Genomic DNA, 18087 nt, shown 5'->3' on the forward strand with positions numbered 1-18087 from the left:
CATACAGTGTGAACAGAGCCTACCCCTAAATAGGGGAAATAGTGACCAAATAGTGACCATAACTCTGCATCAACAACAAGGAGGAGCGTCACAATAGGGGAATCTCAGATAACTCTACATAAGAGCCAATTCTAGCTAGGAATACCCTATACCAGGAGTGTCACACCGATAGCCTTCCAGCTGTTGAAAAACTACAATTCCCATCATGCCTTAACAGCTAAAGTGAAAGCTCTGGCTGTCCAGGCATGATGGGAATTGTAGTTCTACAACAGCTGTAGGGCGATAGGTGTGACACCCTTGCCCTGTACCCCTGTGGTATGCCCCAATACACAGACACTGGCACTCGTTGCACCGGGTGTTACCTCCTCCGTGTATGAGGTCGGGTCCCTCTTGATCAGGTTCTGCAGCTGCGGCAGGTTGTTGGGCAGTTTGTTGTTATTTCTCCCGGACATGATGGCGGCTCCGCGAAAGACCTGTCAAACCAGACGGCAGGCACTACCGATCTCCCCTACGGTACCGTATTCTCTATACAAGCTGCTAAGCAATCGCTTTCAGTAACTAGCACACGTGTGTACACACTTGGAGGCCACCATGTTGAATCCTCATGTCCGTCAGAGCCACGCGTGACGTCAGGACGGTAGCTCAAAAGGGACAAAGCTACAAGTCATCAAATGTGGAACAGAGCGCCATCTAGTGTTTTCACGGGATATTACAGCGTTTTATTTGGTAAGCGTGCATGTGGTGGGGCATGTTCATGAGCATGATGTCACTGGGTGAGAGTTTTATCACTATAACTTGGGTGGCAGGGCTCCTGCTAGGTGGTAGTGCTCCTGATTTATTATTATTTTTTTTTTTTTAAGAAAAGGTATTATATGCTGGATACACACACACACACACACACACACACATACTGTATATATATATATATATATATATATATATATATATATATATATATACACACACAGCGGTGCCTTGGATTATGAGCATAATTCGTTCTGGGACCGTGTTTGTAATCCAAATCCACTTCTAAGCCAAAGGAAATTTTCCCATAAGAAATCATAGAAATGCAGACAATTGGTTCCACACCCCAAAAATAAATATTTATTATTCGGAATAACATGTAAAACAAATGAAACAAACATTCAGAAACAGCAGAATATGTGATATTATAAGTCACTGTACAGTAATGGAGAGGATGGGAAACACAAGGGCAGACAGAGACTGCAGGGAGCATGAAGGAATGAGCAGGGCAGATGTGGGCACATACATGCAGCACTCTCTGTCCGGGGAGAGAGGGGATACAGCTATGAAGAGATTACCTCCACTGTCCCCTGATGTAAGCCCCAGCCTGAAGTGGATCTGCTATGATTTGGAGCGTGAGGGAGACTTCCTGGGTCAGAGTACAGGGCTGTAGACTCCACTATGCAGGCCATGCCCCACCCGCACTCGTTACTCTTAAACCAAGGGACCAATATATATACAGTGGTACCTCGGTTCTCGAACTTAATTGGTTCCGGAAGGCAATTTGAGAACCGAGCAGTGTCTTCCCATAGGAAATAATGTAAATGTGATTAATTGGTTCCAGCAGCCACCAATAATTACCTACAATACTCATTTATTACACTGATAAGTGCTCAGTATAATCACTACAGTACAGTACAGCAATATACTGTACAGGACATTAAACATAAGAAATGTTCATCAGAACCAGCAATTATAGTACAGTAGTCACCAACTCCTCACCCATCCTTTACTGTATAGCATCCCCCCCATCCAAGCACTGTAATGTATGGGAGATGGTGGTGCACTGCCTGTACTACTACTGCACTGTATACGCTCTCCAGCAGTCTTATACAGTACTGTACTGTATGTGAAGCCTCACCAGTGCTAAACTTACCAGGTACAACCCACCATCCACGCTCGCAAAAACGTTCGAAAACCGAGCAAAGTTCTAATTCCAAACACTACTTCTGGCTAAATTTTCGTTCGAATACCAAGCAGTTCGAGTTTCAAAGCGTTCAAAAACCGAGGTATTACTGTATATATATATATATATATATATATATATATATATATATATATAGTGTTCCACGACTACTGCATTGTTAGATGGAACCTGTACACACAATACAGTAACATGCTTTGGTGATCAAGACTGGAGGATGGTGGTGACTGATAGCTAGGGTACCACTGTATTAGAGTAACCTCTGATTTAAAGGGGTTATCCTGCTAAAATATTATTCTTTCAAAACAACTGGTTTTAGAATGTTAAATAAATTTGTAATTTACTTCTATTTAAAAATCTCAAATCTTCCCATACTTATCAGCTTCTGTATGTCCTGCAGGAAATGTTGTTTTCATTTCAGTGCTCTCTGGTGCCCCCTCTGTCCATGTATGTAACTGTCCAGAGCAGGAGATGTTTTCTATGGGGATTTGTTGCTGCGCTGGACAGTTCCTGTCATGGACAGCGGTGGCAGCAGAGAGCACTGTGTCAGACTGAAAGGAAAACAATACTTCATGCAGGACACCAGTTGATTTGAAAGATTTTTTTTTCTGCTGGATAACCCCTTTAGGTCATTTAAAGGGGTATTCCCATCTTAACTAATATAGTTATACTTGTAGGGGCCATCAAGATAAACATATTTGCAAATCCCCCAGGGGAAACTATGGACCAAACACACTGCAGAAATTCTCAGGGTAACTTGTAGGGCATGGAAAAACATGATGGCAAAGTTGACTTCTTTAGAGTTATTGTCATTATAAAAGTATTGCCATCAGCAAGAGGTGGTGATAGAAGGTGTAGACTCCATTCTGGATTTTCCGGTTGGAGAGCTACTTTCCTAGTGGGTTGAATCAGCGTTGTGAATTGCTGCTATATTATTAAAATTGTACGTGCATTGGATACATTATTTTTATATTTACCAATTATTGATAGTATGTCACTATGTATTGTTTGTATGTATTGTATTGTTTGTATGTATTGTTTTTAATACAACTGAGTGCTATTTATCTGTTCGTCCCCTCAGACATTTAGTGGCAGAGGTGGGATAGTGCTACAGCTGCTGCATGGCTGAGGGGGCCCTCCATGTCACGTCTTAAGTCCCTTTCAAGACCAGGAAGCGGACGGACATCGGGGACCAGAGCAGCGGTATACAGGCAGCAGTGCGGGAGCCAGGGAGGTAAGTGGATGGTAGTTTTTTTACCATCCTTCAGGCGTTGAAAAAATGGGTCCAGGCCAGAGTTCTCCTTTAAGGTGGATTCACGAGTGGCGGACTTGCAAAAATTTCTGTGACTGAAAATAATTTTCTCCTGAAATGAGGTTTATGGCAGCAACCACATAGATGTCTGCAAGCAGCGTTCAACTGAATAGAACATATCTGCCACATTTTAATTTTGACTTGTATGAAAAGGTTAAGAGTAGAGATGAGCGAACCTGGAGCATGCTTGAGTCCATCCGAACCCGAACTTTCGGCATTTGATTAGATTAGCAGTGGCTGCTGAACTTGTATAAAGCCCTAAGGCTATGTGGAAAACATGGATATAGTCATTGGCTGTATCCATGTTTTCCTGACAACCTTAGAGCTTTATCCAAGTTCAGCAGCCCCAGCTAATCAATGCCGAACGTTCGGGTTCGGAACGACTCAAACCTGAACCGGGTTCGCTCATCTCTAATTAAGAGCTAATGTTACCACATGCAACCTAAGAGGTACTGGCCTCAGCACGTCTCCTGCAGTACATACAGCAAGAATGCACTAGGGGCCATTGATTAGCGGCAGTATTACATTCACATTGACGTGACGGAACTGCTGACGGCTGACACCAGGGCAGCAGCAAGTTAGAAATGTATAAGCATTTTTTCCCAATCCCAATCCCAATCCCAATCCAAGTATTGTCGAGGCTGAATGTTTTGTTAGGTCTTATATTGTGGCGAAATAGTGATGAGGGAACTGCTAGAGATATGTGTGAGTGGAGCATGATCGAGTCCGATTTTTCGTCATTTGATTACAGGTGGCTGAAGAAGATGGATGCAGCCCTATAGAGTCCGGGAAAACATGGATACAGTTTATGGCCTATGGCTGTATTCATGTTTTCCAGGACTCCCCAGGGTGGCATCCAACTTCTTCAGCCACTGGTATCCAAAGCCAAACAATCGGACTCGATTATGCTGCAGTCACCCTCATCTTTACTAACTACCTTTATGGAAACATCCTTCACGGTGCTAAATGCAATAATTTGCTTTTTTCCCACACGTGGATATCAATGCTTTATTTTTCATACAACATACATACAACATAAAAAGCTGGAAAACCTCACAAAAAAATTCTATCCAAATGAAAAGTGTGAAGTCGAGTTCATAAAATGAATAATAAATTCAAGGTTTTCAGCAAAAAAGAAATTAAATTTTATTACCCGTTTTCATATTCAAAGTCATTGATAAACAATTTTTTGACATGATGACATAAACTGTACAGCAAATAGTTACACAGGAGTAATGATATAAAATGAAACATTTATTAAAGTGTTTGGCTGCTATAAGAGCTCATGTATTATGGCTTTGTGAAGTCTCAAATGTTTATGTAGTCTTAAAAGGGTTGTCCAGTGAAAATTTTTCTTTCTGGTTTCAGGAGGTTATACAGTAATTTACTTCTATTTAAAAATCTCATGTCTTTCAGTACTTATCATCTGCTTTATGTCCTGCAGGAAGTGGTGTATTCTATCCAGACTGACACAGTGCTCTCTGCTGCCACCTCTGTCCATGTCAGGAACTGTCCAGAGCAGGAGAGGTTTTCTACAGGGATTTGTTCTGGACAGTTCTTGACTTGGACAGAGGGGGCAGCAGAGAGCACTGTGTCAGACTGGAAAGAATATGCCACTTCCTGCAGGACATACAGCAGCTGATAAATATGGGAAGACTTGAGATTTTTAAATAGAAGTAAATTACAAATCTATATAACTGTCTGAAACCAGTTGATATGAAAGAACAATATTTTCAATGGAGTACCCCTTTAATATGGTGCCAACACAAGTATATAACACCTCACAGTATTTCTCCATACCAATTGCATTTGGAACAACAAATCATTTTTTCTCCCAGGGCAGGCCGTAATTGCATTACTTTAAGAGTACAAAAAGCTTTATACATATAAAATCCAAGCATCTGTACCGCAGTGCATGGAGGTCGGATTCAAACATGCAGTTTTTGATGCATGTGTAATTCCAGTCTTGAGCTACATTCATGCATTCTGTAGTTTTTCAGCATCATATATGATGTCTGCAATTATGCGCAATCCGCAAAAAATGTGTATCAGCAATCTGTATTTTTTGCAGATCAGCAAAGAAGGGGAAGGCGATAGGCAGTGTGAACAGCCCAATTGAAATTATCAGGCCTTCCGCATTGAGGTGCAAACACACACACCGTATATGCAGCGTATTTACTGCTGCGATACGCAGCAAATACACAGCAGATACGCAGCAGATTAGATCTAAATAACTGAACACAGCATCAAATCTGCACCATCAAATCTGCTGCAGATCTGCTGCGTATTTGCTGCGTATACGGTGTGTGTGTTTGTACCCTAAAGGAAAAAACTACGGAATGTGTGATTGTAGCCTTGGGTACTTATAATCAACTTATCAAATGGTGCGTTTACACAGAAAGATTTATCTGACAGATTTTGGAAGCCAAAGCCAGGAATGGATTTGAAAAGAGGATAGATCCCAGTCTGTCCTTTATGACCTGATCCCTGTTTATAGTCTGTTCCTGGCTTTGGCTTCAAAGATCTGTCAGATAAATCTGTCTGTGTAAACGCACCAAAAAGGGGACTTATTATTAGGAAATTGGATACACTTTATTGATGCATTGTATATGTATTCCGAATTTATTGTCAGGTGTTGATAAATATGTTACACAGCTTTGATCAAGAAGCCCCTCCTCATCCTCTGTAATGCCCTATTTGAAAATAAATACATTGGGTTAAAATGAAAAAGCACATATGTGCACACCCAATAGGTTTAGAAATATATATATATATATATATATATATATAAATTTATTTTTTTATTTTGAATAGGCTATATGCAGATAAAACCTGCCAGGAAACACAGTGTCGGCAGCTTCACCCACCTTCGGTGCATGGCTTGGATTTCCACAATATTTTTCACCAGCACTTCGGTCTTCATGGCTCATGTCGCTTTACTCATGAACCATCACTAAGGCTCCTTGAGAACCAAAACCTGTTGGTGAACCATATTTTTCTTCCCATGATGATATACTGTACGTTTTTTTGTTTTATAGAAAAAAACCAGGAAAATTTTGTCTTTCAGACATGGGGATGGTGGGCCAAATAAGGAAGGATCCCTGATAAAGTTGCAAAGCGCAACAATACATATTGTCTTATCCTGATCATGTGGAGCCCTGTTGCTTTGAGTTATTTATGTTTTGCTTTGCTATTATAGTAAATAGTTTTTCTATTAGTTTGCACTCGGCATTTATTTCAGGCTTCTAATCACATTGGGGGAGATTTATCAAACATGGTGTAAAGTGAAACTGTCTCAGTCGCCCCTAGCAACCAATCAGATTCCACCTTTCATTCCTCACAGACTCTTTGGAAAATGAAAGGTGGAATCTGATTGGTTGCTAGGGGCAACTGAGCCAGTTTCACTTTACACCATGTTTGATAAATCTCCCCCATTCTTTCCACCAATTAAAGGGGTTATCCAGCGCTACAAAAACATGGCCACTTTTCCCCCTACTGTTGTCTCCAGTTCAGGTGCGGTTTGCAATTAAGCTCCATTTACAACAGTAGGGGGAAAGTGGCCATGTTTTTGTAGCGCTGGATAACCCCTTTAATTTCCTTTGGGGAGGGAGTTGGGTATCTCCACTGTGATACAATGGTCTGCTTATATCTGCGTGTCATTATTTTACATGCTTTTCACTGCATATAGCCTGTTAAAAAAAGTCATTCTTACTTTTTCTCCTAATGACTACACATTTTCTTGCTGTGTCTGTACTACTATTCCCATTTTACATGTACCACTTTGGTTTGTTCATTGCCGTATTGCCTTGATACTTGTCTTGTGCTATCTAAGCTTAGAACATCACTCCACCGATCCTATTCCCTGGACACCAGAAAGATGGTGGTTTAAAGTGTCACTCTTGTTATAACTTTTAAAATCTAAATCAACAGTAGATAGTGTGATATAAAGCAAGTTTGCAATATATATTCATAATTTTTTTTTATTAGTTGTTTTTTTTTCTCTCAAAGAGTCAAAAAACAGGAAGTCCTGTGTTTCCCAGGCCATCTGAGCGCTTGCAGAGAAGGTAGTCATGTGACAGACACATTGAGCTGTGACTCTCTGTACTGGCTGGAATTCCTTTGTTTAAGTCTGTTTTTTTCAAGCAGTACAAGTCAGAAAATCTGCTTTTAGGAAACTGGACCTGGATTTCTGGTAAGTATAACTTTGTTTTTTAGCATTATAAAAGCAAAAAAAAAAACAACTTAATGTATATTGCAAACTTGCTTTATATCACAACTAGTGTTGATTTAGAGTTTGAAAGCTATAACGACAGTGACACTTTAAGTAGCTGGTTGGTTGTATCTGAGGCCGCGTTCACACATAGTATTTTGGTCAATATTTGTTCCTTATTCTGGTCAATATTTTAGCCAAAACCAGTAGTGAAACCAACTTTTAACAATGACATTTTACCCATGCTTCTGATACAAGAAGAATCTTTCAGCTATATTGGCTGGTTTGGGACTGTACTATGCCCTTTTTCTAGAAGGCTTGGAGGTTTGTGGCGGATATAAAGCTCCCTTCTGTATGTTACTTCTCCATTTCAGCTACTGAGGGTGAATCAGGCGTGTGCTATCTAAATATACAACAAATCCCTAAATAGTATTTGTTGTTCTCCTGCTGTGAATGAGTCTAAAATATAACCCATAAATAGTTAAAAACTCAATTGCATTTAGATGTACTGGCATTGGTTGAATGAGATGGCAAAGGATGCTTTTCATGGATGTTAAAGGGGTACTGCAGTGAAATTTTCTTTCAAAATAGCTGGTGTCAGGATTTTTTTTACCTTTTTGTAATTTACTTCTATTTAAAAACCTTCCAGTACTTATTAGATGCTGTATGCCCTGCAGGAAGTTGTGTATTCTTTCCATACTGACACAGTGCTCTCTGCTGCCACCTCTGTCGATGTCAGGAACTGTCCTGAGCGGGGATTTGTTACTGCTCTGGACAGTTCCTGTAACAGACAGAGGTGGCAGCAGAGGGCACTGTGTCAGACTGGAAATAATACACCACTATTTCTGCTAGAATATACATCTATTATGGCCTGACTGTGTGCTATTTAAATATACAACTAATCCCTTAATAATACAGTGCATATTTTCTCTTGCTGTGAAAAAAGTCTAAAGCTTAAACCATCAATGGTTAAAAATACACAAAGCCTTTTCATAATTATTAGAAGTGTATATTGCTATTTATCAGCTGTAATTTATTTTCATTCCGTATTTTTTATTTTTATTTTTTGCTATTAATTGGGAATTTCTACATTTTGTATAAAAACGCCAATAGATTGCATGTTGCCTTTTATAATGCTGTGTTCATTTATTGTATAGAATCAATGTTAATATACTGTAGGTTTAGCAGATCTAAACATGTTTTGATTAACTTTATGACTACTCAACCCTAAAGCGAAAATTATTAGGTGCATAGTTAATATAGTTGGGAAAAAAGGGTGATGTTAGTTATTACGCATATGGACGCTGCATTATACTAGAGTAGAGTAGCCACTGCTGTCATCTTCTCCTTACTCTCCAGATGACCTGTAACAAGAAAGAAAATATGAGTATGCCATGTGGGCTGGGTACAATTCCTGGGATTAAAGACCATACTAGATGATAAACGAGTGTTAATCTGCTAGACTGGCGTTTGCTATGACATGGTTTAATAATCCTGCGATCAGGGCTGCACGGACATCATTTGAGATGTCCGTGCACCCCTTGCTATAATCAGCTGTCAGTCGTGCATCACCTATCACACAGAGAGATGTGCAGCCGGCAGCCAATGATTTTTTGACATGTTGGAAGACAATGATCTAACAGCTTAGATGGTCTAACGTGCAGCAGAGAATATACAACAAACGTGCCTTGTAACTATGGCGCCAAATCATTATACAAATATACATATACTGTGCTGTAAGAGGATCATGCATTACTGCTTGTTGCATGCCTTCTGAGATCGTATAGAAAACGGTGCTGCGGTATTCCTAGGTTAAGGCCTTACCTTTTCTTTGCGATGCTTATAAGTGACTTCACCAATCTCGAGTCAGGATTGAGGCATTTGTCTTTTGTGCCATCCTTGAATTTTACACTTTGAAGATTGAAAACAATGATAACAAAAGGTAAATGTGGTAATGATTTTTATGTATTAGATATGACTTATAAAAGCTCCATCTGACCCCCTGCAGGTGAAGTGCTGCATTACATGGTGGCCATTCTTATAAATAGTCATTAAAGGGCAACTTCAGCACAAAAAAAAATTATTTTAAATTAACTGGTGCCAAAAAGTGCCAGAGATTTGTAATATCCTACATATGAATGCTTATGTCTACACAATACAGCAGCTGATAAGTACTGGAAGACTTGAGATTTTTAATCTATGGCACTTTCTGACATCAGTTGATTTGAAAGAAAAAAAATACCTCTGGAGTTTCCCTTTAACTCCTAGACCACCGCCTTTCACCAGGTGAACGCAAAACCGCTATGAAGCGCTGTAGCTCTTTGAAGGTAAGGATGAAGAAAAAAATGCAAAAATGAAAATTGGTCATTTAGGTAATTTCGGGCTGGGTCATGAAGGGGTTTAGGTGTAAATGTCATTTAAATGTCACTTTTCAGAAATCAATAACTATCGATAGTACAAGCAATTCTAAGAAGCCTCCCTTTTCCTACCTTCCGCTCACTTCAGAAGTCGGATTTCTTTGTCCATTATGCTCTATGGTGGTGGCGGGAGTGGTATGAGGGAGCACAGAGAGGAGAAAAATCATCTCGGCACAAAACATCATCCTGGAATATTCTCTCACCAAGATCCCAGATAAGCGCTGACCTTTCTGACCTCTGAATCCAGCATTTTATGTGTCCTGTCTCCAAACAGCAGGGTTGCTTGTCTCCTCTTCCTGCTCACTCATCTCCCCTCCCCACTTAATAGGTTATAATTGACACAGTAGAACCCTTCTTCACTTTTCTTCTCTGTAATGAAGACGGTTTTGCTTGATTACACACAGATAAGAGGTGAGGAGGCTGGAAAACAGCTTTTTGAATACAGAAAGAAGCTTTTTTGCCTAATAAAACCTTTTACAGTTTTTCTTAGAATCGCTTATACTACTGATTTCTGCAAAAATATATTAAATGAACGTTACACTTTAAAGCAATGTATGGGTGGGCTGGGTTAGCCCAAACAGGTGCCACTTTTATCGAGCAGTAAAACATAAAAAGTATTTATGCTATATATTGTATTGATGACGTAAAAAGAATATTGATTTGCTAATAATCAATTACTATCAAATGTAATCTGAAAAAATGTATCTTATAGTATGTATTCTGCTTTTATTTTCTCGTGAAAAACCTTTGCCCTACATCCCTGGCTTCTGTGTGTTCCAGGCAGGAATTTGTTTATCTTAGCCATATAAAATCATGATGGAAAGCAGCACAAAGGGTAAAGACCTCTGTAGACATTATAGTCTTTATAGATTTTACAGCAAATCATGAATGAAGGATGTGTATAAAGAAACATCTGAGACTGAGACATCTCCTTTTTTTCAAATTCATTTATGGCTGAGAACAATAAAGAACAATGCAGGCACCCTGTAGCCGTAAAATTACCTTAAATTGAATCTGTTGGCTGCAGTTTACCTTCCAAACTGCTGACACTGTTAGATAGCTGTTAGGTCAAGGAGACAGATGGCACTTTTCATATGTCTGTGCCTCTATAACATAGAAAATGTTTTCTCTCTCCAGTGAAAGCAGTGGTGTAGCTACTATAGAGGCAGGCCAGGCAGCTGCTATGGGGGCCCATGCAGCAGGGTGGCCCGGGGAAGAAGGTAAAAACTGTCCTGTGTCTTTCTGCTTAAACTCTGCTGTGTGCAAGTGACCTAATGTTTACTTGTATGCTGCAACACAAAAAGGGGTTAAAACAAAAGACAAGGAGCTCTCTACTTCACTGCACTGATAACCCCTGTTGCAATCAAGAAGGAAAATGTTCAGAGGTCAGGGGTTATCAGTGCATGAGCAGTGAAGCAGAGATCTCCTTGTCTTCTGCTTCGTAACCCTTTTTTGTGTTGCAGCATGTAACTGAACTTTGGGTCACTTGCACACTGCAGAACATAAGGGGTTAAGAAGAAGGTAGTCTGCTGCTGCACCTATCTGCTCCTAATGGGCCCTTACAGTTAAATACAAGGGACTGACAGAGCAAACAGCCATTGGCTCTCTGCTCTGCCAGTCACTCATAAGAGAGGTTAGGAAAGTCTCTTTGACACTTGTGAATAAAAACATTTACTTACATTATGCCCAGGTGAATATGTGAAAGGTGCCATGTGTCTCTGTGAACTAAAAGCTCTCTAACAGTGTCCGCAATTTGGAATGTAAACGGCAGCTGGCAGATTACTTCCTATCTTGTCTCCATGTACACCTATTTTCTTTATTGACATTTTTATAACATTGTAATCTTCTTTTCTACATTACTTCCAGTTGCTTTTATCCACTGTGAGACAAGATCTTTTCTTGGTCCATATCCACCCAAAAGGAGAAAACTGCGTCTGTAGTGCAACCTATGGCTCTGCTGGAGAACTCATTTATTTTCATAGTCTTTTCCTATAATTAAGCATTGCCTGTAGGAATTCCTACAACATCTGGTTTTCCTCAATGAGAACCAGAACTCCCCCTTCCTCCCCGACCCTGAGTTTAATAGACAAAATATCTCAGGAATAAAATATTGTCTATGTCTTACAAGCTTGATTTAGAGCAAACTTAGTGTTAATACAGTAAACATACATGACTTCCATTTTCTCACACTTGGAGCTTGGAGGAAATACTTCAAATTTCCTGATTTCCTTAAGGTTCACTTGACTGGCACCAGGTCCCTTGCACATACAGCGTCTTTTCCCCAACAGGGACATACCTATAAAGAAATGATATGATTCTTTATACAGATATTTAAGACGATCAACTTTAAATAGAAAACATATGCTCTATCTATAAAAACCACATAACATTACATTTTCACAAACAGAACATTTACAGAAAAGTGTTGGTGGTCTTCAGGACCTTACATAATGGCTTTGGGACCTGACAGGTGAGAAGAACAGGGCTCTATGTAATGTCTCATAGAGGGGTGCTTGTAAACGGTGTGGGTCCAAGGGGTCAGCATTTCAGTGGTCATACATTTATCTTGTGTTGTTAGTGGATGGACGTACTTATTTAAAATTTATAATATAATAATCTCTAATTTATTTAACTTGCCTGATAAAGAAGCTTATGTGCTACGCAGTCCCCGACTAACAATATTCCTGGCCCGGCAGATGCTCAGTGGGCCGCTGGGCTACATGTTAAGTACATGTTGGGACTTGTATGTGGGTCAGAGGAGGTCTGGGGTATACATTTATTTAGTGATCTTGGGGGTGCATTTATTTTAAGGTCTGCTATGAATTAATTTAGACTCTAATATATAAATATGTTAAGGGGTCCAGGGTAAGAATTTATTTAAATGGTGTCAACTGGTGTCAGAAAGTTATACAGATTTGTCAATTTATTCTATTTACAAAACACAAGTCTTCCAGTACTTACCAGCTGTTGGATGTCCTGCAGGAAATGGCGTTTTCTTTCCCATCTGACACAGTGCTCTCTGCTGCCACCCCTGTCCGTGATAGGTACTGTCCAAAGCAGTAATTAAAGGGGTTATCCAGTACTACAAAAACATAGCCACTTTCTTCCAGAGACAGCCCCGCTCTTGTCTTCAGCTTGGGTGGGGTTTTGCTGCTCAGTTCCATTGACGTGAATGGAGCTTAAAGGGGTTATCCAGTGCTACAAAGACATGGCCACTTTTCCCCCTACTGTTGTCTCCAGTTCAGGTGTGGTTTGTAATTAAGCCCCATTTACTTCAATGGAACTGAGTTTCAAAACCCCACCCAAACTAGAGACAACAGTAGGGGGAAAGTGGCCATGTTTTTGTAGCGCTGGATAACCCCTTTAATTACTGCACCTGAGCTGAAGACAAGAGTTGTGTTGTCTCTGATAGAAAGTTGCCATGTTTTTGTAGCACTGGATAACCCCTTTAATCCTCATAGAAAACCTCTCCTGTGGACAGTTCATGACAGGGATAGAGTTGGCAGCAGAGAGCACTGTGTCAGACTGGAAAGAAAACACCACTTCCTGCAGGACGTAAAGCAGCTGATAAGTACTAAAAGGCTTAAGATATTTAAACAGAAGTAATTTTAAAATATATATAACTTTCTGACAATGGTTGATTTAAGAGTACCCCTTTAAGAGTTTAGATATGAGTTTATGTTGCTATATAGGGTGGAAAGGATGTAGAAGTAAAGGACCAAAAATGCCTTGACTATAAACTCTGCACTTATTCAGAGGTGGTCCATGGGAAAGTGAGTGACCTGTGAGTCAGTGGATTATAACAAATTGGTTTCCTCTCCTGACACATCTTTTATCATACATAATTGTATTACACATGAACTAATAATTCTGCTGTGTTGTAGAACTCTGTGAACTAGACCTCTTAGAACTCTGCTTCATCTGTGAGAATAAGGCCTGACTTACATAGAGACTCTGTGTGACACAATAATTAATCAGTAGAGCTACAGACTCAGTCTCAGTATAGTCCTGGCCTGATTGATATCTATGTGTTACTAATCCTCTGGTCAGTAGGTTGTGTCCCTACACAGTCTATTGGACAGTGTCGGTATGTGGGGACTAGGGGAATGAACATCAATTTTGTTTAATGAATTTTCAAGCGGAGTTACAGAAATGGCACAATACAGAGTTCTTCACAGTTATTTCTTTATAATAACTTCAAGATAAAATAAAAATGGGGCACTATTTTCCCCAAAGTCCTTTTATTCCTTTATTATTATAAATTATTTCAAAGACAGTACTTACATTCGCTAAGACAGACATGACAGATCGCTTCTTGGCCTTTTGGCTAAGATGAAGTGTAGTATCTATTCTGGCCGGGTTCTGGTGGGGCTTTTTGGGTCTGGTCTTGTGACATGGGGGTTGCAGGGCCGTTCCATGGCCCCCCTTCCCTGCACGTGCACGCTTTGCGGGGGCGGCGGTCACTGACCGACACGCTGTGGAGTTAGCATAGGGACCCGTGTGAACCAGAGGACCTGCACGTTGGTACATGGGGCTATTATGGCTTGATCAAATCATATACAGACACTCTGGTGTTGATTTTTAATATAGGCCTGGCGGCATTAGTATCAGCCATAGATGGGATGTGCAACCATTCCTTTCTCTCAAGTTTCCGTAGTATCTATTCTTATCAGTTTAATATATGATACGTCCCCTATCTGGCGACCATGTATTAAATGAATTTTTAGAACAGGGAGATGGAAAAGGAGCTTTGACCTGGTATTGCAGTGCTGCCAGATTCAGTGCACAAAAAACAAACAAAACAGACATGACAGGAGAGTGAACATAGAAGTGAACATAGATCTCCTAAAACTCCAGGGAATCTGATGTGTTACATAAAAGATAGAACATAAAGTATCTGTCTTGTCTGATTCTGTGGCAGAAACAAGCATGGTGGAGGAGTTTGGATACTTCACTCGCCACTATGCCTCTTCCAGGTCATCCCACTTTCTTCCCCGTCTTTTGAGGTCACACCATCAAACTCTTTGGACCTGATCTTTTTCTCACTCTGCTCTCTCTCTAACTTGATGCTTTCCACCTCTCTGACCATGACCTTCTCTCTCTAGAAAAAAATTCTCATCCTCCTCTGGACACTCCAACTTCATTAACATACAGAAACCTACATACCAACAACACCCTATAACTTTCTTTTCTTCGATCCCATATGGACTCTATGTTCTTCTAACATTCTAAAACTATTATCTTTCTGCCTTTTGTCTCAACCCTACTCCTCATAGATTGTTAGCTTTTGCTAATAAAGCCTTCGCCCCTCTGGTCTCAGTACTTTGTGTATATGTATTATGTCCCCCCAGAATTTGTTGGTGTTATATATATAAAAAAAACAATTATTATTATTATTATTATTATTATTATTATTATTATTATTATTATTCCACCTGGTCATTGGTATAGGAGTAGTTGAATCTTGGCAATGGCTACTAGGCAGACACTAAAGCTAAGTAACCTGTCAACCAACATCCTGCCTCCTCTGTAAGGCGATGTTTCCCACTTTAGAACACGGAGGTGACCTTCTCGTTATAAGCACGGTCGTGAATAATTATCATGTACATTATTTGTGGCTGTGAGTTTAACGTGATGGTCGTCTTTCCCCGCTATGTTTCCAGAGTGAGAACATAGCCTAATCATATATATTTATCCGAATAATGGCAGGTGGATAAGTGACTATGTTATGGTGTATGTTCCAAGAGAACAAACAGGGAATAAACAGTTAAATATTTAACCTTCCAATCGTTTCTGCTGATAGCTTCAATCTCAGCAGTCTAACCCCTTCTAATGCAGGCTGTGGCATTTATGCTGTCAGACAGAGGGAGTGTTGCGACAAAGAGATGTTGATACGTTTCTGTAGCAGATAGGGGGTCTAACTAAAGCCGCTAGGCCTGCCAATGGGTGAAAGTCTATTAACCCCTAGATGACATTGGACGTACTGGTATGCCTTGGGTGACTTTCTCCAGAAGACCCTGGGCGTACCAGTACCTCCTGTGCTGAGAAGTGGGGGCCGGCTGCAGTGAGCAGCCGGGCCCTCACCGTTAATGACACCCCACTCAGCCCTGTAGGTGAAAAACCAAAACCGTTATAAGAGTCACAATAGGACCATTTTATTAATAATTAATTGAAAAAAAAAAAAGGATTTCATAAAAAAAATATATATAACATTACAGAATCTGTGTAAACCTGCATATGGTTGTGTTCGTACCTATAGAATAATGGTATCATGTCACTTTTACCATATAGTGCATTACGTAGACACAGGAACCCCCCCAAAAGTTACCATGTTGCATTCTATTTTTAAGATTACATCAATTTATATCTTCATAAATAATATTTTTGGGCTTCCATCATACATGTTATGGTAGAATGAAAGATGCCATTACAAAGTACAACTACTCCTGTAAAAAACAAGTCTTCACATGGCCTTGTAGATAGAAAACTGAAAGTGCTAGAACTCTTAGAAGGGGAGGAAAAAAAAACGAAAACACAAAAATGAAAATTTGCGCGGTCCACTGGGTCATTTTGGGCTTGGTCCTCAAAGGGTTAAGTCATGCCAAGCTAAGTATTCCAAAGCTTTATAAAAGCAATCAAATAATTGCCAGTTTATTGTCTAGATGGAAGAACAAATGGTCAATTGAGGACCAATAAAAATATGGCAAAATAACCTCCCCTTTCCCTGCTCAAAAAAATAAAATATTAGGAAAACAATAGATATATTGTACCATTGCTTACATCAATGGAAAAATAGAAAAGTTGTGAGTCTTGAAAGTCGTCACATAAAAATGATTTCTGTGAAAAGCGAGCCCTTTCTCTACATAAAAATAATTTAAAAAAGGCTCTGCAGAACATTGCACAAATTATATGAAAACAATCTCCTGAACAATAATAAAAGCAAGCTGCACAATGCCGGCATTCAGCTCACGAATGTCACCGCCTTAAGCCGCCTATTGTTTTCACATTGAAAGGGTGAGACAAGTTAATATTCCTTGGTATGATGACAGCGATTTTTCTAATGAAGGTTTTAACAGTACAATGCAATACCTCAGATATATACCTATAGAGAATGGGGGTTGTGGATTTGATCTGATCAAGCAAAAACTTTTCTTTCATACTATCAGCATGGGTTTCTAGTTGATGAATTTTGAATGAATTTTCCTATATTTCAGTAAATACGGGACATGTTACAAACTGAAAAAAAAATCACAATTGTTACTGACACTATATGGGAACAATAAAGAATGAGTAATTCCCAACAATAATTAATTACCAATCAAGGGAAGCGGGGGATATGGCAGGCGTACGCCAGGGAGAAGGGGAGCATCTGTGGCTTCTCCCTGGTGCAGAGTTCATCAATGTTCCCAAAAATCTCTATATATCTATATTATGCCAAATATACACCAGCCAGACCACTGTTTTTAGATCAGATTGGTGGTCGGTAACCTAGATTACAAGCTGTCAACAATAAGAGGGAAAGAGCAGGAATATCAGGAGAAGGAGTGAAGTTTAGTAAATGAATGTAATTGCAAAAATATATAACTTGACAAGTCCTACAAGTATAACTATGTCATATGAGATGAGAATAACCTTTAACCTATAAGACCTTTAAGGTCTTTCTACATTAGTGGTTATGAATATAGGTGGTGACCAAGATAAATAAAGAGTGAATCATGTCTATAATAGTAGATACATGCAGCAATTAGGGTAGTGATTCCATATATTCATATATAACAATTATATGAATTATAACAATTATAATGTTACATAAAAAACAACAATACATTTGGGCTATTGTATGTAGCATTACTTACCTTGTACAGATGACTGAAGAAGGAAGAGAGAGCAGAGAACGATGACAATGAGTGGTCGGTACATTGTGGTGGAGAAATGGAGAAGTATATATTTAAAATGATGGTCTTGATGCTGGACGGCAAAGAGGGATAACTAGCAGTCCAGTTTGTGGATCCTATATAAATATCCTACCCTCCCACTGAATTCAGAAATCACCATGGGAAAATCCCATGACTGGGACTTGGACTGGGACTTTCTGACTTTGTTGACTTTGTGACAAGTTCTCATTTACTTTAAAAGACAGATGTTAGAAGAAGAGCACAATACACATAATAGACATTATAGTACAATAATAGAAAGCTAT

General features: G+C 39.5%; 2 protein-coding genes and 2 pseudogenes across 3 annotated transcripts in view; 2 read left to right on the forward strand and 2 right to left on the reverse strand.

The window, feature by feature from the left end:
- The window catches only part of SDAD1 (SDA1 domain containing 1), a 35511-nt gene extending 28976 nt beyond the window's left edge, over window positions 1–6535 (reverse strand). The window contains exon 1 of one of the 2 annotated variants that reach the window (XM_069976742.1): window positions 6128–6535. In XM_069976742.1, the coding sequence (XP_069832843.1) occupies window positions 6128–6190 (63 nt within the window). In that variant the 5' untranslated portion in view covers window positions 6191–6535. Of the gene's footprint in view, window positions 1–362; window positions 639–6127 lie in introns of those variants that run through there. The other variant, XM_069976741.1, reaches the window with a different exon arrangement.
- Window positions 6536–8591: 2056 nt separating this feature from the next.
- On the reverse strand, window positions 8592–17859 carry LOC138796983 (C-X-C motif chemokine 10-like). Its single transcript, XM_069976744.1, has 4 exons — window positions 17744–17859; window positions 12057–12183; window positions 9295–9381; window positions 8592–8834 (listed from the first exon to the last, which is right to left on the reverse strand). Exons 1-4 carry the CDS (start codon window positions 17805–17807, stop codon window positions 8819–8821), a joined length of 294 nt encoding a protein of 97 aa, XP_069832845.1. The 5' UTR covers window positions 17808–17859; the 3' UTR covers window positions 8592–8818.
- Window positions 14195–14354, forward strand: LOC138797926 (U2 spliceosomal RNA; annotated as a pseudogene).
- LOC138797995 (U2 spliceosomal RNA) lies at window positions 14520–14679 on the forward strand (annotated as a pseudogene).
- Window positions 17860–18087: the final 228 nt, after the last annotated feature.

Source organism: Dendropsophus ebraccatus, chromosome 7, assembly GCF_027789765.1.
Source record: "Dendropsophus ebraccatus isolate aDenEbr1 chromosome 7, aDenEbr1.pat, whole genome shotgun sequence".
Taxonomy (NCBI): Eukaryota; Metazoa; Chordata; class Amphibia; order Anura; family Hylidae; genus Dendropsophus; species Dendropsophus ebraccatus.

Bases quoted from the DNA above. Each gene is read 5' to 3' on its own strand.
- LOC138796983 (XM_069976744.1), bottom strand. From the start codon at position 17,807: ATGTACCGACCACTCATTGTCATCGTTCTCTGCTCTCTCTTCCTTCTT. The intron at 12,184-17,743 runs GTAAGTAATGCT...ATTTCTTTATAG, and splicing joins TCTTCAGTCATCTGTACAAG to GTATGTCCCTGTTGGGGAAA. The intron at 9,382-12,056 runs GTATGTTTACTG...CAATCTTCAAAG, and splicing joins TGTGAGAAAATGGAAGTCAT to TGTAAAATTCAAGGATGGCA.